Source organism: Myxine glutinosa, chromosome 1, assembly GCF_964187855.1.
Source record: "Myxine glutinosa chromosome 1, kmMyxGlut1.1, whole genome shotgun sequence".
Classification (NCBI taxonomy): Eukaryota; Metazoa; Chordata; class Myxini; order Myxiniformes; family Myxinidae; genus Myxine; species Myxine glutinosa.
Genome location: NC_136261.1, coordinates 120297374 through 120322247, shown reverse-complemented (window position 1 = coordinate 120322247; position 24874 = coordinate 120297374). Strand labels below are relative to the sequence as shown.

The 24874-nt window shown below is 40.9% G+C and overlaps 1 protein-coding gene across 1 annotated transcript in view; it reads left to right on the top strand.

Annotated features, from left to right (window-relative positions):
* LOC137427679 (transcriptional enhancer factor TEF-1) overlaps positions 1-24874 on the top strand; it is a gene marked incomplete in the record, with an annotated part of 364907 nt that overhangs the window by 213374 nt on the left and 126659 nt on the right. Inside the window, 2 exon segments of the mRNA XM_078784851.1 lie at positions 4636-4647; positions 7417-7557. Coding sequence (XP_078640977.1) covers positions 4636-4647; positions 7417-7557 — 153 coding nt within the window.

Here is a 24874-nt window from a genome sequence, read left to right as displayed (position 1 = left end):
GAAGGATGACTCATCAGACCATATCGCATTCCTCCATTGCTCAGCAGTCCATCGTCTATGCTCCTTGCACCGCTGGATCCACAAACGGGCATTGCCAGGTGCTATGAGCAGTTTGTGCATAGGAATCCCGCTATGGTAACCCACCCTGTGAAGTTCACTTGTGCCCATTCTTGATGATACAGGATGATCACTACCCATGTTGAACTCTGCACACAGTTTGTCTGCCATTGCTTTCCTGTTTCGCCACGCAGTCCAGACTTATGCCCGTGCATCACACTTGTTGAGTATGCTGTTCCGCCACTGTTTTCCATCAAAAATGACATCTTTCCTTCATTTTCCCAAGCTGATATCACCTTCGAGACAGTTCCTCATGACACGTTAGCAATTTCCGCAGCCTTTGTCACTGAAGCGCATGCCAAACGCGCACCAACAATTACACCCTGTTAGAAGTCACTGAAATTTATTGTGACCATGCTGGATGGCTCTTAATACTGGACTTGAGCCAAAGCCCGCTTATTATATATGACAATAGGACTGCCAGGAAGAGATTTGCATCCTTCACACGCCAGTCACATACATGTTGTGGCCTCATACTTTGCATATACAATGCCCTCCATAAGTATTGGAACAGTGCAGTCAAATTTGTTACTATTGCTATATACTCAAGAAATTTGGATTTCAGATTGAAAGATGAATATGAGGCAAGAGCACAGAAGGTCATCTTTTATTTCTTGGTATAACTATGCACATATATTTTACCATTGTAGAACAATAGCACTTTTTATGTTCAGTCCCCCATTTTAGGTAAGCATAAGTATTTGAACAGATTAACTTAAAGTAAGTTAAAGTAGTATAATAGTATTTGGTTGCATTTCCTTGCATGTAATAACTGCATCGATCCTGTGACTCATTGACATCACCAAACTCTTGGTATCTTCCTTTGAGATGCTTTAACAAGCCTTTACTCCAATCATTTTCAGTTGTTTGGTTTGGGGGGTTCTGACTTTAGTTTCCTCTTCAGCAAGTGAAACGCATGCTCCATTGGATTGAAATCACGAGATTGACTTGGCTAGTCTAAAACCTTACACTTTTTCCCCCCTGGTGAACTCCTTGGTTACGTTGTCAGTGTGTTTTGGGTCATTGTCTTGCTGCATGGTGAAGCGCTGCCCAATGAGTTTGGGGACATTTTCTTGTACAGAGGCAGACAAAATGTTTCTATACACTTCAGAATGAATTCTGCTGCGGCCATAATTAGTTACATCATCATTAAAGATGAGTGAGCCAGTTCCTGAGACAGCCATGCAAGCCCAATCCATGATGCTACCTCCAACATGTTTCACAGACGAGGTAGTATGCTTTGGATCGATCATATGCAGTTCCCTTCCTATCTCCACACTTTCACCTTTCTATAACTTTGTAAAGGTTTATCTTGGCCTCATTTGTCCATAAAGCTTTATTCCAGACCTCACTGGCTCACCTCTGTACTTCTTGGCAAATTCTAATCTGGCCTTTCTATTTTGGTGCTGATGAGAGGTTTGCATCTTGTGCTGTAGCCTTTGTAATTCCGCTGTTAAAGTCTTGTGTGAATGTTAGATTGTGATACGCTCACCCCTGCACTCTTGATATTATTGGTGATGTCACTGACTTTTATTTTATGTTTTTTTCTTCACAGCTCTGATTATTTTTTGTCATCAACTGCAGTTGTTTTCCTTGGCCGACATGGCCATTATCTATTGCTAAATATACTAGTGGCTTCTTTCTTTTTCAAGATACTAGGGCATTGCCCGTACTATATCTATATCTAAAATTATATCCCCCCCCTCTATTTACATGAAATGGTTTGGTCCAAAGCGAACGGCTTGCGAGTACGGTGACAATCCCCCCCCTCTATTTACATGCAATGGTTTGGTCCAAAGCGAACGGCTTCCGGAGTTTGGTAAAGAAATCGCCATCGTGTGCACAAACGCGCAGGAAAGCGAATGAATCGCAAATTCGGTTTTATTAGTTTTAAAACATAGTTTAACGCCAACATAGTTTGCAAACGTGAAATAAATGAATACGCTGTCAAATGTGCCATCCGAGGCAGAGTGTGTCCTCCACGTTCGGCACACGCGATCGTTCGCTGCTCTCTGATTGGTTGAATCGTTTTTTGGACATAGCTCGGTAAGTAATTGTCCGATTAATATGAAACCTTGAAAAGGCACATCCTCGGGTCCCCAGCAATATACCTGGCAAGTTAAAAGTATATCGGACCCGTGGTTGTCGAGAAACAGCGGTCACAGACAAACAAACGTACAGACGTACAAACGTACAGACGTACAGAGATTACTGGAATTATAGATAGATTCCAAATTGTTGTATTTGCAATGCGCAATTTTTGTGCTATGGTTCTAATTGAATTATTTGGATCTTTCAGCTTCCAAATTGCTTGCTTTTCTTTTATAGACAGTTCTCTGGTCTTCATGTTGGTTTATGCTGACTGACTCCAAAGGCAGACTACCAAGGCAAAAGCAACGGCTATAACCAAGACCAGACATTCACAGCTCTTTTATGTGTGAACAATCAATGCAACAAAGAAGCACCTGTCAGTCATTTGTTCTAATACTTATGCTTACCTAAAATGGGGGTACTAAACATAAAAAGTGCTCTTGTTCTACGATGGTGAAACATATATGTATAAATACCAAGAAATAAAATCTGACATTCTGTTCTCTTGCCTCATATTAATCTTTTGATCTCAAATCCAAATTTCTGGAGTATATAGCAATAATAACAAATTTGACCACTCTTCCAATACTTATGGAGGGCACTGGATATTGTATGGTCTGCATACCTTGGTGTTTCCATTTTTTTGTTCACTATCTGTATGTCAGGTTCAAAGACCTGAGAACAGACCTGTAGGTAGGGTTTTATCATGTGCAAAAACACAACTTCTCAGGTTGAAAGATGAAACAATACTGCTCACTTGATCAAAACAGTCCTGGCAGCAAGAGACATATGATACAGAATTTTTGGTGTGAACCTTGCATCTGAAAGAAAACATGACTTATAATGAAACAAATTGGGTGAAGCCTTAAACGTTTTCTTATTGCAATGTGGTTCAAATGGGATTGTTCTTGTTAACTGTCATTTTAGCGAATAATCTATTAATTATATAGTTGATGCAATGGAAGCTTTTTGATTGAATGTTTTAAGTTATGACGTCATTCAGAAGCTTCTTAAGAAGCTTCAAAAAAGGTCTTCCATAATAGGAACCCACCATTTATATCGGGTTGCCAGATTTCTGATTCGCCATAACCAGACAACTGGGGTGGTGGTAAAGGGGTGGAGGGGTGTCTGATCGAGTGGTCCCCAGAAAATTTTGACTTTAAGGAAGTCCATATCCTGCATTTATGTGACTTCTGAGAGGCGAAATAACCAACCCTAACAATATTTGTGATTTGGAGCTAACGGAGGATATCATGTGAACGGAGGATATCATGGATATCATGTGCTATATCTGCCATTACACGTCCCTGCCAAGTGCCCGCACCCACGAAAGTGGCACCAAAACTCCCTAATATGTATTGCCATTTAAAACGTGTTTCCTTGTTTCCTGAAATGTATGCCCAGGGATAAATAAATTTTTAAAACCTATCCGTTACTTCGAGCTTCGAGAAAAATCGCAAATTAGTTTAGTACGCACTAACCGAAGCTCCCCTGCACTGTACTCTGACACTGAGACAATGTACACGAGCACACGTCATCCATGACGGTATATTCTGCGACGCTGGGACATTGTACACACACGTGATGACATCACGATATTCACGTTGAATTGACCGACTTGCACGGTGCATCGCAGCATCACAGCCAACACAATAATGATGTTTTAACTTGATAAAAAACATGCCAAACATTGTGAAATTCTGATTGCATCAAATATACAATATATTTTACAATACATTTGTATTTAGTAATTGTAATCATGCACATGCTTTACTAGAAAACGTTAACAATTGCAAATTGTGTTAATTACTTCTGACCGGTTATTTGACGTCCGTTGGGTAACTCCGACCGGACACTGCCCAAACCCCTTAAAAACCGAACAGTCCAGTTGAAAACCAGATGTCTGGCAACCCTATTTGTATGTCTAGCAGTGCAACAGCATCACTTAACGGTTCTGAGAGCAGATGAATGTAGAAGCATCCAGAAATGAAAGCTAAAAGTTAAATTCACATCCTTATAGGACCTTAAATGCATTTATCTATTCCTGTATCATATAGACTATCTAGAGATTCTGTCCTGTTTTGAAAATGCCGTTTGACAGAAAAATCTTGTTTCACCCTTCATGTAATGGATGGGCACCATTACATTATGCCAAGTTGATCTTTCTTTTGATCGAATATAAAACAAACCTTGTGCCTAAAAATGCAGCTCTAGGTGAAACCAATTTTTTCTGTTACACGACGGCCTTCAGAATATAACCGTTTTAAAATTTGTTCTTGTAGGAGTCTGTTCTGTGATTGGATATTGTGCTGATGTATTTGGTGTTTCCAAGAAATTGTAGAACTAGTGTTTTATTTCCTTTCCTCAGTCATTGAGAACGTTTTCTTTTCCTTCCTCTGTCTTCCCGTATGGTATAAACCCATGCAGGCCATGAACATGGTAAGTGCCAACCACATAGCATGGGATGCTAAAAGCTACACAAAGCCTTGCTTGGGGTTTCAAATCCTGAAGCTGCATGTTGCAACAGAGGCAATGGGGATTTGGGGGACAGCTTACTTGCATGGCATAGCATTGCAAGGGCTGCTTCTTGCATTGTGTGCATGACCTCCAACCAGCTTAACCCTTCAGATTCTTTTTTTTTTTTCCCTGCTGCTGGCTTAAATATCAGCTTCTGTTGCATTATCCTGCCCTCACTCGACTCTTCTCTCCTTTTGTTTTCTTCCTCTTATTGTTTTGCTCTTTCTTAATCCTTTCTCTCCTCATTGTACATTAATGTTCCTTCTTTCTCTTTTATTTTTATTCTTTTTTTCATCATTCTTCTGTTCTTTATAATACCTCGTAAATCTGCAGTTGGTGTGCAAACACATAATGAGTCAAACGGTGCTGTCTGCTTCATTTGGAGTGGGTGTTTTAGCTGGAGTTTCAAAACAAAATATAATTTTAGTTGAAAAAAATAAATTTTACCTTAAATTGTATTTTTGAAAATAAATGATTATTAAAGCTTTCACATAATCTATCAAATTGTAGTGCATGCTTGAATGATGTGGAAATTAAAAAGGGGGCTTTCCGACTTTGCTGCTTACTACATGTTGCCGACATTGGTTATGTGCATGTTTCTAGGCTTTGTCCTAATGTTTGGATTTCGGCCTTTTTGTATTAAAAAGGAATTTCTCAAAAGAAACAGCGCTGTGAAAGACTCTTGCTAATGTGAATTTGTCAATATCCATGTGACTTTCACAATGCCTCTTTTGGGTGGTAGTCAATGGCAATACTCACTGGAGATATTTCTTGCTCTCTTATTTTCATTTCCTTCTTTATATGTCATGCATCCCACTTTTACTAATCTTCAGTTTTTAACAGGGGTTGTATTAACCAAACTTACACTTTCTTTGAGCTGTTTGAAGAGTTTATTTACATATTTATGTACACAACAAATGCATGATTTCAATTGAAATTTAAATACTATAGAGTTTCATTGAGAAGAATGGTCTTTGAGATGAATTTCATTGGAATAATTGCAAATATTTTTGAAATCCTTATATATATTTATTTATTGCTGCTTTTTTTCTTCTATTGCTTTTGAGAAAGTCCTCCTGACCATTCTTCTTAACAAGACTCTATATTAGGAAAACTTGTGCAATGTAAACCATGCTTATGATTATGTTTTACCTGCATTTTCATTTTGTTATAAGTACAGTTTACAGTTTGTTGCATCCTTTTTGAGTTTGCCAATCAGTCAAATGAGTAGTTTTGTGCATAAAACAGGATTTGGCTTTTCATTATCACTGAAAAAAATTACCAAAAATAACACGTAAAAGTATTCACAACACTTATAAACAGACTGTTTTCTCATTGGCCTGGTTTAAATTTAATTCCTTGTGAGTTTGTGTTCATGTCAAAAGAAAATGAAGAAGATGAGGAACAATGCAAACAAAAAGGTTTGACAAAACAAGAGCCATCATGATTAATTCTGAGCAATATAAGTGGGAACAACACTGCCAATCCACCCATAGCGCATTGCACAACCTTCTCGACAAAACCTTGACAATGTTCTAGTCCTAAAGGTGATATTGCAGTTCCAGAGGATGTTGTTCCAGCATGCTACTTTGCTTTTGAAAATACTATTCATTGTTCTCTACCAGTGGTTATATGAGCAAGGTTGAATGCACACCATTTTTTGAATCAGCCTCGGTGGCGTAATGATTAGAGTGTCCACTCTTGAGTCTGGGAGGCCGGTGGTTTGAAACCTGGCTGAGTTATACCAAAGACATAAAAATGGTACGTGCTACTTCCTTGCTTAACGCTCAGCATTTAAAAAGGAGAGAGGATGGATGAACAATCATAGGTTGGTAATAATACAGGTTTTATGGGCCTAATAGCCTCTTCCTGCATCAAAGTTCTTTGTTGATATTACTCATATTATTGTTAGGCACCCACACAAATGTCAGAAATTAATCTGTAAAGGCATTATTTTGATTTAGATGTACCATACTCTTTACAGAGCATTAATGCTGCTCAAGCAGTTTCTTGCCAATAATTATACTGGATAGTTTGCCATTGCCAGTGTGCCATTGCCATTTCGGCCTGTGTGCCAGCTTTAGCTCGCCTACTATTTGCGGAGGACACCGTGGGATCTTTAACGTCCACCAACTAATGCCGGCAGACAGGATGCCCATTTTAACATCCATAAAGGCATTATTAGACAGAGCAAATTAAGATGAACGTGTTGCTGACAATCGTTATAAAGAACCAAAGTTATTGCTGTTGAAAGAGTCAAGTGATGTGTTTCATGGCATGCCATGAAACACATTATGGGGAAAATTAATATCCAATAGCAAATGTATTACAACCACAAAGAAGCGATTTTTTTTATAAAAAGGGAAGTAGATTTTGATTCTTATAGTTAAATTAATGTTTCCACAGTACTTACCACTCAAAATGTATTTCGAAATCATTTCTTGTCACCAAGATCACAAAAACTGTTGGAACAACAAAGCGTACTTGAAAATGACATGCCATGATGAAATTTGTTTTTAAATGAGGGTAGTTTCTTTCTTCTAGTGAGGCATGAGTTCCTTTACGCTTCCTTTAAGCCCAGTTGTCATACCCAACACTATCTACACTCTGCATTATTGCCAAATGAGGCTAAGGCAACTGCAGCACCTCAAGCGGATGTGCGGGTGCCTACCATTGTAACATGTGATGCAGGACCAGACGGCGAAGGACAAAGCTCTTCAGAGCATGGCTGCGATGTCGTCAGCACAGATTGTGTCGGCCACAACTGTACACAACAAGAACATCGGGCTTGGGCCTCCACTTCCACGTCCACCTTATCCTGCAGCTCCCAGTGTGGGTCTTGCTTTGATGCATCAGTATTAAGCACCACCTCCATCAAGTACGCCTAACACATTGCAACTTAAGTATCTTTTACACTCACATAAGTATGGTGCATTGTACATGATAAATTAACATTGTTACATTAAGGCTTCATGTTATTGGAATCTTTCACCATTGGAGGAAATCTGCACATTATTGATGCAAGTGGAGCAAACAAAATTGCAGAAAAATCATCCTTGGGAGGTCTTTTTTTTAATTCTCCCTCCAGTTACGACGGCCAGTCTGCGCTGTCACACACCTTACAAATAAAGTCTCTCCACATTTGTTGCATAGTTAGTCCCTGTCTGTCAGCACAAGTTACATAAAGGTTATGCTACACAAGGATGTCACATCATTATCAGATGATTTGCTCTCTCATACATCTATAAATGTTTCTATCATTGTTGTCGCCTCCTCATTTTTGTGTGCATTTAAAATGTTAATTTCTCTTACTGTTGTGTACTGTTATTCTCTGTCCTTTTTAACATCTACTTTTGTGTTTTATTATTGTTGCCTCTGCCATCGAAGGTGGATGGAGGTTATGTTTTCACTCCTGTTTGTCTGTCTGCTTGTGAACAGGATATCTCAAAAAGTTATGGATGAATTCGGACAAAATTTGGTGGAGAGGTTGGGTATGTGACAAGAAGGGAATGATTAAATTTTACTGAAGATCCAGATCCGGGAACTGGATCTGATAATTTTTAAGTAATACTTCACCATTGAGAGATGGTGAAGTATTACTTTAAAATGATATATAGCACGATATCTCAAAAAGTTGTGGACAGATTCAGACGAAAGTTGTGACAGGGACGAATCAATTTGATTCTGGTAAAGATCCGAATGCGGATCCAGATATGAGAGTTTTAAAAATTTACAAGTGATTCTTCACTATTGAGTGATGGAGCCAAAGACGATATATAGCATATTTCAAAACGTTGTGGACGGATTCGTACAAAACAAGGTGGATCAGTTGGTTCGGTGACAAGAACATGCCAATTCGATTTCAGTTCAGGTCCGGTACCCGATTTGGCCTATCAGTGGGATAGAAAATGTAAGCTGTTCAGCCTGGCAGAGCTATGCGCTCTATCGAGTGCCGTTCTAGTCTTTCTGTTTTAAACATGATACTTGTGTTTTTTTTTTGTAATTCCATATAGTGTGATAGGCACATGCCACTCCATAGAGTAAATAGTTCAACTTAACTAACTGCACACTTCTTCCTCCTTATTAATCCCTTGTCCCCCGTTGTTGTTTATTTTATGCATATCATGAATCTCAGAAATTTAGCACACGGTGCACACGAATGACACAGTAAAAAACATAATAATAAAAAAACAATCTTTGATGCTTCACCAGAAATCACAGGTGATGTGAATGATGGGACTCCACATATTCTGTTGTTCAGATGAGGGAGCTCAAATTCAAAAGGATTTGCAGTCTTCTTGCAATCCACACTCACAAAAACATTATGCACCTTCATATTCTGCAAAGAGAGTTTGCTCTTTTGACAGGATAGCATGTGTGAAAGAAGCTTAAGTACAGCAGTGTTTGAACACAAACATTTATATGCTAATTTTATGTTTCTTCAACTTAATGTGGCCTTAAGATATATTCATTTTCTTTCTTAATTGCATAACATGTAAGAATTTTACAGTATTAAAGAAAAAGGTTGTTACCAAATCAGAGGCTGATATTTTTTCTGATAAACCCACATAACTGTGACTTATGATTTTCATATTTCACTTTTCTTACACCTCAGAAAAAATGGAGCAAGATGTTTTTTGCATTTCCCCCAGCTTTTATGTTTGAGTCAAATTATGAGCATTTTTTTATATTCTGAGGGAAGAGGACCCAGTTATAGACTGGGATCCTGGCGTTTCACAGGCAGGTGATTCATCAATGTGTGTGCTGTCCTTTGGATGGAGACGTTAAACTGGGCGTCCTGTCTGCTGGCATTAGTTGGTAGACGTTACATCTCACGGTGTCCTTTGTGAAGAGTAGGTAAGGCGTCGTAGGCACCCTGAACAAATTATAAATTCCTGTCCTGACTTCCTGAATCGGAGTGGCGACCCAACCAATAATGTAGCCTAGTAACTGCTTCAGCACACACAAACGCTCTATATCGGGCAGGATAATGATGATGAGAGTGAATGCTTTAGTTACTCTAAAATACTTCCAGGAACACTCAGCAGCACCACTTTTGCAATTTAACAAGAAAGCATATTCTTATGTTCATATCTCAAACACTCATTTATTGTATGCTGATAGCATTTCCTGTCATGATCGATCAAGCTGTAAATATTCATGGAATGCTCTTGTTGGTTGGGCCAGGGGGTGGGGAGGGAAGGGTGGGAGAGGTGGGAGCGACCAGAAGTGACATGTCAAGATAAGGAAGAAAAGATTATGTAACGAGCCAGTCAAATGCATTTTGTGAACACTCAACAAAACAGGCCTATCAGAATATGAAGTTAGAGAAAATAACAACTATATAAATGAACCACTCATACTCTAACAGTTAGCCACGGTAATGGTTAAAACAATATGAGGAAATGTAATGCAACAGTGCAGATGGGATAATGCAGTTTTTTTATATTAGTACAAGAGAAGGGCTGGACCTAGAGTCATTGAGAACAAGGAGACAAAGACATAAAATGTCATAGCCCTCGTGGTTTTCGAAATTTTGCTGTACGGAGTTAAAGGCCGCCAATCGGCCATCTCTGTTCGGATTACAAAACAAAACCTTCTGCATATGCATACTCTCATGTATTGTGTTTGTGCCATTGTGCCAAGTTTTAACAAAATCGGACCATGCATCGCCGAGAAATGGTTGGGAACACGTTTAAGTAATAAAATGTCTGCCAGTCGGCCATCTTGGATCTGATCTCTTTAAAAAATGGCTTGCATATGTAAGCCATCATTCATTATCCGGTTGCCAAATTCTAACAAAATCAGTAAATGCATGTCTGATAAATGGTTGAGGACGTGGTCAACATCGGTTTTTTTACAACTAAAATGGCCGCCAGTCACTCAGCCATATTTGATTGCATTGTGAAACAAAATGATGTGCATATGTATACCATCATGTATTGTATTTATGCCAAGTATCAACAAAATTGGTCCATACATGTCCGAGATATGGTTGTGACTGCACGGACAGACGGACGAGACCCAATAAGCCCCAATTTCGGACTAAGTTCAACGGGGGCTAATGACCTGTAACAAGGTAAGAGAAAAAGAGTCAATGGCATTGATTGGACTGGCATCACAGATAAACGAAACCAAAAGGGTACGCATATTATGCCACATTAATGAACCAGCCTGATTTGACAATCCAATAGTGCTGTGGCAGTTCTCGCAAGACCAGCTTTACTTCTTGAATACTCAAATCCAAATCCTTAACGCTGATTTAGAATAAACAACAACTATCCTCAATCTAGTAACCTAGTTAATCGAGTTAAATTTTACATTGATAGACCCTTCAGAGTCGATGAAACACCGTCTTGAAATGTTGAAACACATATTTTGTAAAGCAATTACCAAAATTATGCTGTCTTTAAATAGCAGCTTTCTGCAATTACAACACAATTAAGAGGCAATCCTTGCGATCATATTAAAGCATTCATTGATTATATAATAAGAGGAAAAGGAACCCCAGCAGCACGTATTCAGTAAGGGGAAAAGCAAGGAAAATAAGTGGAAAAACAAACCCATAATTTGAGGTATGTATGTGTGATGCTGTTTTGGACTTTCATAACTTTCACAGTTGACAAAAGAATTTTTACTGACATTTTATGCCATCACAAACATTTTAGTCTAAAAAGAATGAACAAATTACAACAAGAGGGCCATAGTATGGAATAAAATATTGATGCAAATAACAAGTTACTCTGTCAGTCGGTTTTGATATTTTATTGTCTTCATTTAAATCATACAAATGCACAAATAAATTCACAATTTTTTTTGCCACCTTACAATACATTTTCAGCACAGGACTCGGACTCGGAATTCCAAGGACTCCCGACTGCCTTACTCAGACTACAACACGGATATATATATATATATATATATATATATATATATATATATATATATATATATATATATATACATATATATGTATATATATATATATATATATATATATATATATATATATATATATATATATATATATATATATATATATATATATATATATATATACAGTGGAACCTTGACTTACGAGTTTAATCCGTTCCGTGACCGAGCTCGTAACTCAAATTGCTCGTATCTCAAATCAAATTTCCCCATTGAAATGCATTGAAATGCTATTAATCCGTTCCAGCCCGCCAAAAACCACACCAATTTTTTTTTAAATATACAGTATATATAAAAATATCTCGCGCTTTATATTTCACCTGTATGCAGCATACAAGTTGGCAGGATGGCCTGGACTGGAGGTACGCACACTTGACTCTAAAGTCTAAACTGTCCAGCCTGGGTTTGAATCCCGACCCAGCTATAACCTGTCATGGGTGAATCACAGGCAGGGTGATTCATCAATGGGTGTACCGCTAAACTGGGCGCCCCGTTTGCGTCCCATTAGTTGTTGGATGTTAAGGATCTCACCGTGTTTTCCACAAAGAGAAGGCGAGCTATCGCCGGCACTCTGAACAAGTTGACGGCAGAGATACTGTACTTGCACGGCATGATAACCACGTGTCGCACGATCTCTTGTCATGGTCCACAAGATTATCACAGAGAGGTGCAGCTTCCAGCGTTTCGAGATCTGATCCAGGCCTATCCAACGAGACCGGTCCCAGCGTTCTAGGCCCGGTGGTTGTCTCAGACGGACCCGACAACGGCAGTGTTCGTTTTAACTCGATTCGATTCGAGCGCCGACGTGCCGGCGAACAAAACCGGTCATATCTTTTGAACGCGTGGCTCGATTTTTACAAAATAAACTTTTTCTTGAAGGTCTGAACCGTGCGCTCAAAACGATACCGAGTTTGACCCTGAGAGAGCCGTTTTGCGCCGGCAAAGGCGCCTTGTGTGACGTGAGGACCACGTCGTGCTGCATAGATTATCATAAATTATCATATCATTATCGGCGGCGTTATATATCATTAGCGCTATACGACAGAGATACTGTACGTGCACGGCAAGATAACCACGTGACCGGGTGGCGAAAGCTCGTAACTCGGATCTCGGCTCGCATCTCAAAGCAATAAACTGCCAGAGTGACGGCTCGTATCTCGAAAAACTCGTAAGTTGGGGCACTCGTAAGTCGAGGTTCCACTGTATATATATATATATATATATATATATATATATATATATATATATATATATATATATATATATATATACATATATATGTGTATATATATATATATATATATATATATATATATATATATATATATATATATATATATCAGTGTTGTAGTCTGATATATCACTGATTTATCACCCCATGTAAAGTTTTGACTTTTTCAACAGATTTCAATACAGCTATTTGATCTTCATTTCAACAATATTGATAGATAAAGGTGATATAATATAACAAATATCATGAAACATTTGCATTTTGTAGTCCATTGTATAATTTAAATAAACATAATTGCAAATTTCGCATGTGGAAAAAGTAAGTACACCCTTGGCTCCAATAGGTGGTATTGCCCCCTTTGGCAAAAACAACCTCAAGTAGGCGTTTTTTATAACTGTCTACCAGTCTCTGACATCGACTGGGAGAAATTTTTGCCCACTCCTCCATGCAGAATTCTTTCAGCTGTGCGATGTTTGAGGGGTTTCTTGCATGCACAGCTCGTTTCAAATCCCCCCACAACATCTCGATGGGATTTAGATCCGGGCTTTGACTTGGCCATTCCAGAACCCTCCATTTCTTTCTTTTGAGCCATTCCTTGGTGGATTTACTGGTATGTTTAGGGTCATTGTCATGTTGCAAGGTCCACCTTCGATTGAGCTTCAACTTTCTGACAGATGGCCTCACATTATCCTCAAGCACCCTCTGGTACAATGAAGAATTCATAGTGGATGATATGATGGTGAGCTGCCCAGGCCCTGATGCAGCAAACCTGCCCCAAACCATAATATTTCCACCACCATGCTTTACAGTTGGTATCAGGTTCTTGTGGTCAAATGCTATCTTTGGTTTTCGCCAAACATGTCTTCTGGTGCTGTGACCAAATAGCTCTACCTTTGACTCATCTGTCCAGAGCACATTGTTCCAGAAGTGCTGGTCTTTGCCGAGGTGTTCATTGGCAAACTTTAGTCTTGCCCTGATGTTCTTTCTGGACAGCAAAGCTTTCCTCCTGGCACACCTCCGATGTAGATCAAATTTGTGCAGCCTCTTTCTAATGGTAGACTCGTGCACTTTGACATCAACAGTGGCAAGAGCTACCTGTAGGTCCCGTGATGACATTCTGGGGTTCTTAGAGACTTCTTTCAGCATCTTGCGGTCTGCACTCGGGCTGAACCTGCTGGGGCGGCCTGGCCTGAACAAGGTGGCAGTTGTTTGGAATCTTCTCCACTTGTAGATGATCCTCCGGACAGTCGAATGATTGATTTCAATTTGTTTGGAGATCTTTTTAAATCCTTTCCCAGACTCGTAGGCATCTATAACCTTCTTTCTGAAGGCCTCAGAGAGCTCTTTTGATCTGGGCATGGTGACGCCGCACACTTCAACAACAAAGAGCAAACCAAACTAAATGTCTGAGGTTTAAATAAGACAGGTTCCTCCAAGATCATCTCTAACGATGTTCTAATCATTTGCACCTGAGCTGGTGCACCTGATTCTAATTTTAGGTATTTGAAGTAGTGATAAATGTAGGGGTGTACTTACTATTTCCACATGCGAAATTTGCATTTATGTTTATTTAAATTATACAATGGACTACAAAATGTAAATGTTTCATGATATTTGTTATATTATATCACCTTTATCTATCAATATTGTTGAAATGAAGATCAAATAGCTGTATGTTGAAATATGTTGAAAAAGTCAAAACTTTACATGGGGTGTACTTACTTTTTCACATGACTGTATATATACATGCTTCTTTTCCAATCAGGCTCAGCTCTCCACCACTCACACTCAGTCCCGGCTCTGACGTCGTCGGTCGTACCTTGCCAATCAGCGCATGGCTTCCTCCTCAGCCTTCCTTCACCAATCAGTGAGTCCCTTCCTACCCCGGCCTTCCTGTTGGTCAACTCCCGCCCAACCACTGTTCTTCCCGGCGTGATTCTCAGCCCTCTCGACCTTCGTGGTGATGTAGCTGGTGGTGTCCATCGGCAGTGCTCTGAACTGGCTTCCGGTTGGTTTTATTATTGTTATTAGTGCAATTTAATGGGCACTTCTTGCGCTAGTGTCTGTGGTGTGGTGCCAAAAGAGATAAAAGATAAATCACATAGGGAACGACAAACAGGGAATTATTTAACCTAATCCTTGAGCTAAATAACTTGCCCCGCCCCCTCGTGACAGGGACAAATATACAACTTCACCCGACATTCGGGCTAAACAGGTCCTCTACTTATTACATGGCGGTGGTTCTTCTTCACGACAGTCGGAGCATGCTACCTACACAAATCTACCTAGTCTAAAGTATCCCTACCCCAACAGACGTAACAATATCTATATATATATATATATATATATATATATATATATATATATATATATATATATATATATATATATATATATATATATATATGTATATATATATATATATATATATATATATATATATATATATATATATATATATATATATATATATATATATATATATACAGTCACGTGAAAAGGTAAGTACACCCCATGTAAAGTTTTGACTTTTTCAACATATTTCAACAAACAGCTATTTGATCTTCATTTCAACAATATTGAGAGATAAAGGTGATATAATATAACAAATATCATGAAACATTTACATTTTGTAGTCCATTGGATAATTTAAATAAACATAAATGCAAATTTCGCATGTGGAAAAAGTAAGTACACCCCCACATTTATCACTACTTCAAATACCTAAAATTAGAATCAGGTGCACCAGCTCAGGTGCAAATGATTAGAACATCTGTTAGAGAGGATCTTGGAGGAACCTGTCTTATTTAAACCTCAGACGTTTCGTTTGGTTTGCTCTTTGTTGTTGACGTGTGCGGCGTCACCATGACTAGATCAAAAGAGCTCTCTGAGGCCTTCAGAAAGAAGGTTATAGATGCCGACGAGTCTGGGAAGGGATTTAAAAAGATCTCCAAACAATTTTGAAAAATCAATCATTTGATTGTCCGGAAGATCATCTACAAGTGGAGAAGATTCCAAACATCTGCCAACTTGTTCAGGCCAGGCCGCCCCAGCAAGTTCAGCCCGAGAGCAGACCGCAAGATGCTGAAGGAAGTCTCTAAGAACCCCAGAATGTCATCACGGGACCTACAGGTAGCTCTTGCCACTGTTGATGTCAAAGTGCACGAGTCTACCATTAGAAAGAGGCTGCACAAATTTGATCTACATGGGAGGTTTGCCAGGAGGAAACCTTTGCTGTCCAGAAAAAACATCAGGGCAAGATTAAAGTTTGCCAATGAACACCGAGGCAAAGACCAGCACTTTTGGAACAATGTGCTCTGGACAGATAAGTCAAAGGTAGAGCTATTTGGCCGCAGTACCAGAAGACATGTTTGGCGAAAACCAAAGACAGCATTTGACCACAAGAACCTGATACCAACTGCAAAGCATGGTGGTGGAAATATTATGGTTTGGGGCAGCTTTGCTGCATCATGGCCTGGGCAGCTCACCATCATAGAATCCACTATGAATTCTTCATTGTACCAGAGGGTGCTTGAGGATAATGTGAGGCCATCTGTCGAAAAGTTGAAGCTCAACCGAAGGTGGACCTTGCAACATGACAATGACCCTAAACATAACAGTAAATCCACCAAGGAATGGCTGAACAGAAAGAAATGGAGGGTTCTGGAATGGCCAAGTCAAAGCCCGGATCTAATTCCCATCGAGATGTTGTGGGGGGATTTGAAACGAGCTGTGCATGCAAGAAACCCCTCAAACATCGCACAGTTAAAAGAATTCTGCATGGAGGAGTGGGCAAAAATTTCTCCCAGTCGATGTCAGAGACTGGTAGACAGTTATAAGAAACGCCTACTTGAGGTTGTTTCTGCCAAAGGGTGAAATACCACCTATTAGAGCCAAGGGTGTACTTACTTTTTCCACATGCGAAATTTGCATTTATGTTTATTTAAATTATACAATGAACTACAAAATGTAAATGTTTCATGATATTTGTTATATTATATCACCTTTATCTATCAATATTGTTGAAATGAAGATCAAATAGCTGTATGCTGAAATATGTTGAAAAAGTCAAAACTTTACATGGGGTGTACTTACTTTTTCACGTGACTGTATAAGTGTATATATATATTTGTGTATACAGAGTGGTCCAGAAACCCTGGGCACATTTTGAAGAACGATACCTGTAACAAACAACTAAGGTTATTATTGTTCTTTGGTGCAAAACAAAACATGATTCCTTGTTAAACAGTCTAATCAGTCAAATACACATGAAATAGATCAGTTCAAATGTTCAAACTGCACTCTGACACACAGTTCTGCATGTTTCAATCGTTAAGGCAGCAGTCTCATTACGGATGAATTGTTTTAAGTCTCCACGGGTCGTAGGATTCCTCGCATACACTTTGTGTTTGAGGAAACCCCAAAGGAAGAAATCACAGGGTGTTGTTAAATCACAGGACCGCGGCGGCCATTCAACCGGACCACGACGGCCAATCCATTTGTCTGTAAAGTTCAAATCAAGGGCCTGCTCTACACTGGCAGCATAATGAGCAGGCGCACCATCATGCGTGAACCACATTTGGCCATCATTGAATGGAAATACATTCTTCTCCAACATTAGAAGGTAATTTGCAGCATTCACATTTTCTTTGAAAGATATTGGTCCAACAACACCTCCAGAAGAAATGCTTGCCCAGACGGACACACAAGCTTGATACTGGACGTTGTGCCAAACAGTAAATCTTCGTTTGTCTGCTGCCCATATCATGCTGTTATGACGATTCACAGAACCAGATAAAGTAAACTTGGATTCATCTGACCACAAGATCCTGTTATGCAAATCATTGTCCATAGCCATTAACCCAAGCAATGTCTCACATGCCTCAACGTGCCTGTCAAAATCATCCTCAGATAGTTGGTTGACTCAGCCTGTCATCCTTCCGAGGTCGGCAAATTGAGTACCAGTTTACTGGTAATTCCCTGTGTGTCTCAAGATGCGACTAACAGGGTTGTCGGCAGGAAGGGCATCTGGCCATAAAACATTGCTTCAAAAAGGGGACCACGGTGCCCGAAAAAGGCCAACCCCTGCTCTGCGTGGAAAAATGGCCTCTAAAGCCGCAAAAGCAAAAAAAAATAGTTGGTGAATTAATCTGGGTATGTATGGTTTCACATTAAGGTATTTTAGTGTTCTTCGAATCGATGATCGGTTTATGTTGGCAACGTTTGATAAACAAAGAGTTGATAATGATTGTTACTCTCGAGTTGTTGTTGAATGACCGCTCTGCTTTCCTCAGTTTTTACTCTCGAGCTCTGCTTTCCTTTCCTCAGCCAGTACGAGGCCTACCTGGTGACTGTTTTGGAAGAATGCTGCCGGTTTCATCAAACTGCTTGTTTATTCTGTCTATGGTTCTTCTGTCAATTGTGTCGGTGCCACATTCTTTGACAAGTTGTCTATGAACTTCAGCCAAATTTCCAGATACGGAATACAAGCGTACAGCGTGAATTTTCTGTCTCACGATATCCTCCGTCATATTAGGGCGTCTAATTCACAATTAACTGAACTAATGCAAAGACAAACGCGTGCAGCACAGTGAGCGATGCTCACCCCGATCCATATCGCAACAGGGTGAGGGTGAGGCAACATATATACGCATATATACGCAACAGGGTGAGGTGCATCACGTGATGCCTGTGCGTGTTGAAACAGTCAAATGCATTTACGAGTAAATCATGTTTTGTTTTGCACCAAAGAACAATAATAAACTTAGTTGTTTGTTGCAGGTATCATTCTTCAAAATGTGCCCAGATTTTCTGTACCACCCTGTATATATGTATATGTATGTATGTATGTATATATATATATATATATATATATATATATATATATATATATATATATATATATATATATATATATATATATATATATATATATATATATATATATATATATACATTGTTGCGGATCCCGGGTTCGTCGATGTACTAAGGGGGGTTTATGTCCCGCTCCCCCTCAAACTCCGGGTCCACTGAGGACGCCGTCCACGACTAAGTTCGTGGTTGACGGATTGCTAAGCAATTCCGATCGCCAATCTCCCAGCCACACGCCGAAGAGTTTACTGGTCAATATTCCCAAATACCTTCAAGACAGGTGACCGGAGAAACCAGGGATCGAACCCTCGCTTTCACACACCTTGTTCTGCGTGCTTTCACACACATACTGCGTGCCGAGCAGATTTGCACGGTGTGGAAAGTGGTGTTACCTTACATGATTTATGAACCCGATTCGAGCCAAATTCGGTCTCGGATGATGCTAGGCCAATGGAGAAAGGACGTACCGAACAGATTGGAACAGGTTGGCCTTTTTTTTGAAGGCACAGAGAATAGACAAAAGATACAGCTTATCAAGTCTTACCGGCTATAAACCCGACTTGGCGCCTTCACACTCACTCTCACACAGGGGAAGACACGCTGGTTAAGGGCGTACCGATATACGTGCTTGCTGGGATTGCCTCAATGGCCACGTGGTGTCCGCAGTCCGATCCTTGATCCGGACGTGCAGTTCGATGTGGTGATGTCCGAAGGACGAGCCGCCGCCTTGAAGTCAGCACAGACAAACTTAGCACAGGTTGGACAAGCTGCCACGCAGGCAGACAAACTTCAGCTCAGGTGAGTCGTGTAGAAAGCCAACGCGTGCAGGTCAGCCGGATGGTGCAAGACATCGGCGAAAAAGCAATGGGTGTTGACGAAAACACAAAGGCCAAAAACGTCTCGTGGGAGAAACGAAAAAGCAAGCGAGGTCTCGTCGTGGGCGTGGCGAAAAGGCAAGAGCTCAGGTGTGTCCTCGGCGCTGCGAAATCCAAGAGGAGTGTCCTCGGCGAGGCGAAAAGCAAGAGGTCCTCGTGGTCGTGGGCGCAGCTAAAAAGTAAGAGAAGTGTCATCCACGAGGCAAAATCCAAGAGTGTCCTCGGTGAGGTGAAAAGCAAGAGGCTCTCCTGGTCGATGGGCGGGGGTATTTACCTGCCCCCCCCCCCAAAACTCCCCGAATGTCCCACAGCCTCCTATTGGCTGAGGTTGGTCATGTGCTGGCCTTCAATCCTTCCTCCTTCCCCCTTTCATTCAGGGCTCCGTCCTTGGCCACGCCTTCCTGCACATCTAACTGGCTTCCTTTAACATCACAAAGGTTTGACATCCTGACTACCTAACGCATATTTGGTCTTTATTACAACACAATGGGAAAGGGCTAATCTTCAAATTCAATAAGAAATAACTAACTACTGCAGGCTACATGTTGTCGTGCAATTAACTATAGGGGGGTTTGCTTTTATGGTAAAACCGCAACAATATATATATATATATATATATATATATATATATATATATATATATATATATGTTCCCGAATCGTGAAAATCTGCAAATAGCGAGGTACAAATCACGAATGAAGAGGAAAAACCCACGAATGGCAAGGCAAAATACCCAAATGGTGAGACAAATCCCAAAATGTCGACGATAATCCACAAAGACTGTTCTCCCCTCTGGGCTGGTGCTCCTGCCTCACATCTAGCTCGGCTTCACGCTGTAGAAACCAAAGCTTTCAGAATCATTGGTACCTCCCTCGATGAAGCTGATTTTTAGGGCCTTTCACTCGCTCACCGCAGGCAGGTTGGTGGTCTTTTTGTCTTCTACCGACTCCTCTCCGGCTTAGCTCCCCCAGCTCTGTCTGTGCTCTGTCCCCAAAATATTCCTTCAGGTCGCACAAGATCTGCCTACAACCCTCTTATGGTTAAACTGCCAAAATCAAGACTCTCTGCTCACCTCTACTCTTTCATTCCTCTTTTCTCATCCAAAACCTTGATATTTTCTTCCCCCGTTAATTCACCCCAGATCCACTTTTCTGAAATTCCGACTTCCTTCCTTGAAGTCCAAGCAGTGTCCATGTGTTTTATACCTCTCCCACCCCCCCTCCCCCCCGTTTCTTGCCGTGCCTCCTCCCTCGCACAGATCTTCCGTTGTCCCTGTTCTCTGCTGTGGTACTTGTGTGCTTCCCTCTCTCTCCCCATCTTGTCTCCCACTCCCTTTATCTTATGTTTTATGTGTCAGTTTGTCTTTTTGTGATTAATGTTAGCTCTTACACGAGCCTCGATCTTGTATCCAAAAAAAAAAAAAGGTTGCTGAAAGCTCCATAAATAGTGAGACAAAACCTGCGAACGTCGGCAATAATCCACGAATGTCGATGAAAATCCGCGAATGCATACCGTGGCATTGTTTCAATCGGGAAAAGTGAGACAGCTAATTGCATAATTGATATTGTGGAGTGTTTCTGTACAGTAATTCGCAGGGATGACGTGTTATGCAGCTGGTGGGATATCCCGCGGAACATTGTTTACCTGTGTATGGCAGCAGGATATCACGTGAAGCTGTTCACAGTGTGAATGAGGGGATATCCCGTAAAAGACATGAAAACGCTAAACACACGGCAGCGAACACAGGAGCAGGTCATGCTCACGGCTCGTAGATGTTTTTTTGCGTATGTCCAGCTGCTTTGTGCATGACTGGTGAAAGATGGGTTTTTATAAATGTGTCAAGATCGTGGGTCGTGTAAAAAAAATTTTTTGCGCCCCTGAAAAACCGCCAATTGGTGGGACACGGCCGCGAATATAAAGACAGGTCGCATTTTATCAACCCGAATATACCTATAAAATCTGCAAAAATTTATCTCTCAATCTCTCTCTCCCTCATTGTGTGTATGTGTTCTGTGCATTGCCGCATCTTTTTTATTACAAACTCCAAACTGGGTACAAATACAACTTTGTGTGGAAGGGTTAAAATGACTGCCACATAATGACCTGTGAGAATGCCACATATGTGGCCGCGGCCTCGGGCGGGGAGGGCGTAAATTCTATATGTAAATGTGGACCATGTAGCGCCACCTGGTGGGAGAGTGACCAGACGGAAGCCACTCCTGAGAAAAAGGCACATGACAGCACACCTGGAGTTTACAAAAAGGCATGTGACAGACTCTGAGAACATGAGCAAAATAATTTGTGGTGAATATGATGAGACTAAAAATGAACTCTTTGGCCTGAATGCAAAGTGCTATGTCTGGGGGAAACCGAGCACAGCTGACCAACCATCTACCACCATCCCTACCGTGAAGTAGACTTGTAAGGATAGAGGAAACAATGAATGGAGCCAAATACAGGGAAATCATTGAAGAGAACCTCCTTCAGCGTGCAAAAGACCTTAGACTGCTGCGAAGATCTACGTTCCAACAGGACAATGACTCGAAGCATACAGCCAAAGCAACAATGGAATGACTTCAGAACAAGAACGTGAAAGTCCTTGAGTGGCCCAGCGAAAGCCCAGACTTGAATCCCATTGAGAATCTGTGGAAAGACTTGACGATTGCTGTTCACTGACACTCCTCATCCAACTTGACAGAGCTTGAGCAAATCTGTAATGAAGAATGAGAGAAACTCCCCAAATCTAGATGTTCAAAGCTGATACAGTCATACCCAAGAAGACTCGAAACTGTAATCACTGCCAAAGGTGCATCTACGATGTACTGACTTAAGGGGTTGAATACTTATTTAGTAAATTGCATATTTCTGTATGAATACCATGTAAATTACATATTTCTGTATTTCATGTTGAACTATTTTGTAAAAATTTCTGAAATATATTTTTTTTATTCCACTTTGCCATTATGGAGTATTATGTGTTGATCAGTGACAAAAAATCTCAATTAAATCCATTTTAAATTGAGGCTGTAACACAACATAGTGAAAAAAGTCAAACGATGTGAATACTTTCTGAAGGCACTGTATATATGCTGTATATATATATATATTATATATATATATATATATATATATATATATATATATATATATGTATATATATATATATATTGTTATGGATTCGGCCCTAATGATTGTTGTTATGATTATTGTTGTTGATTCTAAGTATTCTGGTGATTGTGGTTGAAGGGAAAGGGTTATTAAAGTTAAAAGATTTAAAAGCGCTCCTGGTAAAATGTGGCCGGAAATCCGGATCGTGACCGGAAGAGGTGGAGCGAGGAGAAAGGAGGCGGTAGGAGATTGTGAAGAGACGTGGTTGTTGAAGCTCCGGACCGAGCGTTCGACGTACAGTGCGAGTGAACTTTGCGTCCTTGAAGGGAAGTTCGGGCGATAAGAGATATCGCCGGAGTGCGTGGAGCCTGTGTCATCGTGTATCCTCATTGAGGTTCCGGAGGATCCTGGCCTCAAAGCCCGGGTTGGAGTGAAAGCCGTCCGCCATCTTCGCCACGCGAGCAACCTGCAGTGAACCGGGTTTGGTCGTGTCGGCTGGGCATTATTCCCCGGTGGTTTGCCGGGGACGGCTGTGCCAGAAAGGGCACTTGAGAATTATACGGAGGCTCGCGGATTGAACCGCAAACCGTGTACGTCGGAGCGCATCTTTGTGAGGTTCCTTTCCACCGCTGCATTGCTGGGTGCTGAATAACATGACCCCGGGGTCGCCTCGATCGATTACGCCTCAATTGACTTTGATCGGGCCTTGACTCCCCCGATCGCTGGGAGCGTACAGAGACATTGGGACTTCGCCTTGGAGGGGTGCAGAGAGAGACATGGGGGAGGTGCCGGTGAGTTTGGGGTTAAGGGGCTTGATATGGGTTCCCTCCGGTAAGAGTACGAGTGGTGGGGTGATGGGCACCCACTGGGGGGTGGGGCGCGGCAGGGGGGATGGCAGATGTTAGGTGGGTGGGGCTGCTTACCAGGGGGGGGGGGCTGCGACTGGCGGTGGGCGGGGCCATGGTGGGGGATTGTGGGCGGGTGGGAATTCACTTGGTGTACTCTGCGGGCGCAGGCCGTAACCAGAGACGGGGGGCGGTGGGCGTCCGTGTCCATGTGGGTTGGGGAGGTAAAGGGTTGATTAGTGTGTGCTGTGTGTGAGTGTGTGTGTAGTGTCGTGTTGTAGTGTAGTGCTGTAGTGTGTAGTCTATATAGTGTGTGTAGTGATGTATAGTGTAGTGTGTGTGGTGTATGTGTCGTGTGTGTGGACTGTGTGTGTGAGGTGTGTAAGTGTGTGTGTGTAGTGTGTGTATATATGTGTGTGTGATCGTAGATGTGTGTGTGTATGTCGTGTGTGTGTGCTGTGAGTGAGTGTAAGTGTGTGTGTAGTGTGTCGTCGTAGTTCTGTGTGTATTGCTGTGTGTGTGTCGTGAGTGTGAGTGTGTGTCGTGTAGTCGCTGTGTCTGTGTGTGGTGATGTGTCTGTCTGTGTGCTGTAGTCGTGAGCTGGTGTGTGTATGTGATGTCGTGTATGTGTCAGTGTGGTGTGTGTGATGTAGTGTAGTCGGTGTGTAGTGGTGTGTGTGTGTCGTCGTTGTTGTGTGTGTGTGTGTGTGTGTGTCGTCAGTGTGTGAGGTCGTGGTGTGTGTAGTGTGTGTAGCTCGTGCGTGAGTGTGTGTGTGTGTTGTGAGTGTGTGTGTGTGGTGTCGATGTGTAGTCGTTAGTGTGTGTGTGTGTCAGTGTGTTGCTGTGGTGCGTGTGTGTGTGAGTCGTCGTGTGTGTGTGTGTGTGTGTGTGTGTGTGTGTGATGTGTGTGTTGTGTGTAGTGTGTGTGTCGTGAGTGAGTCGAGCTGTGTGTGTAGGTGTGTGTGTGTGCTGTGTGTGTGTGTGTGTATGCGTGAGTTGTGTGTCGTGCTGTGAGTGTAGTTTGTCGTGTGTGTGTGTGTGTAAAAAATCTACTATATATATAGATTATATTCATAAGTCATAGATATATATATTATAGTATATTACTATATATATTAGATATATATAGTATATATATATATAATCTATATAGATATATACTATATATATTTATACTATCCTATATATATATACTATACTATATATATGATATATATATATATTATTATATATATCATATATAGATATATATATATAGATATATATATAATCACTATCTATATATA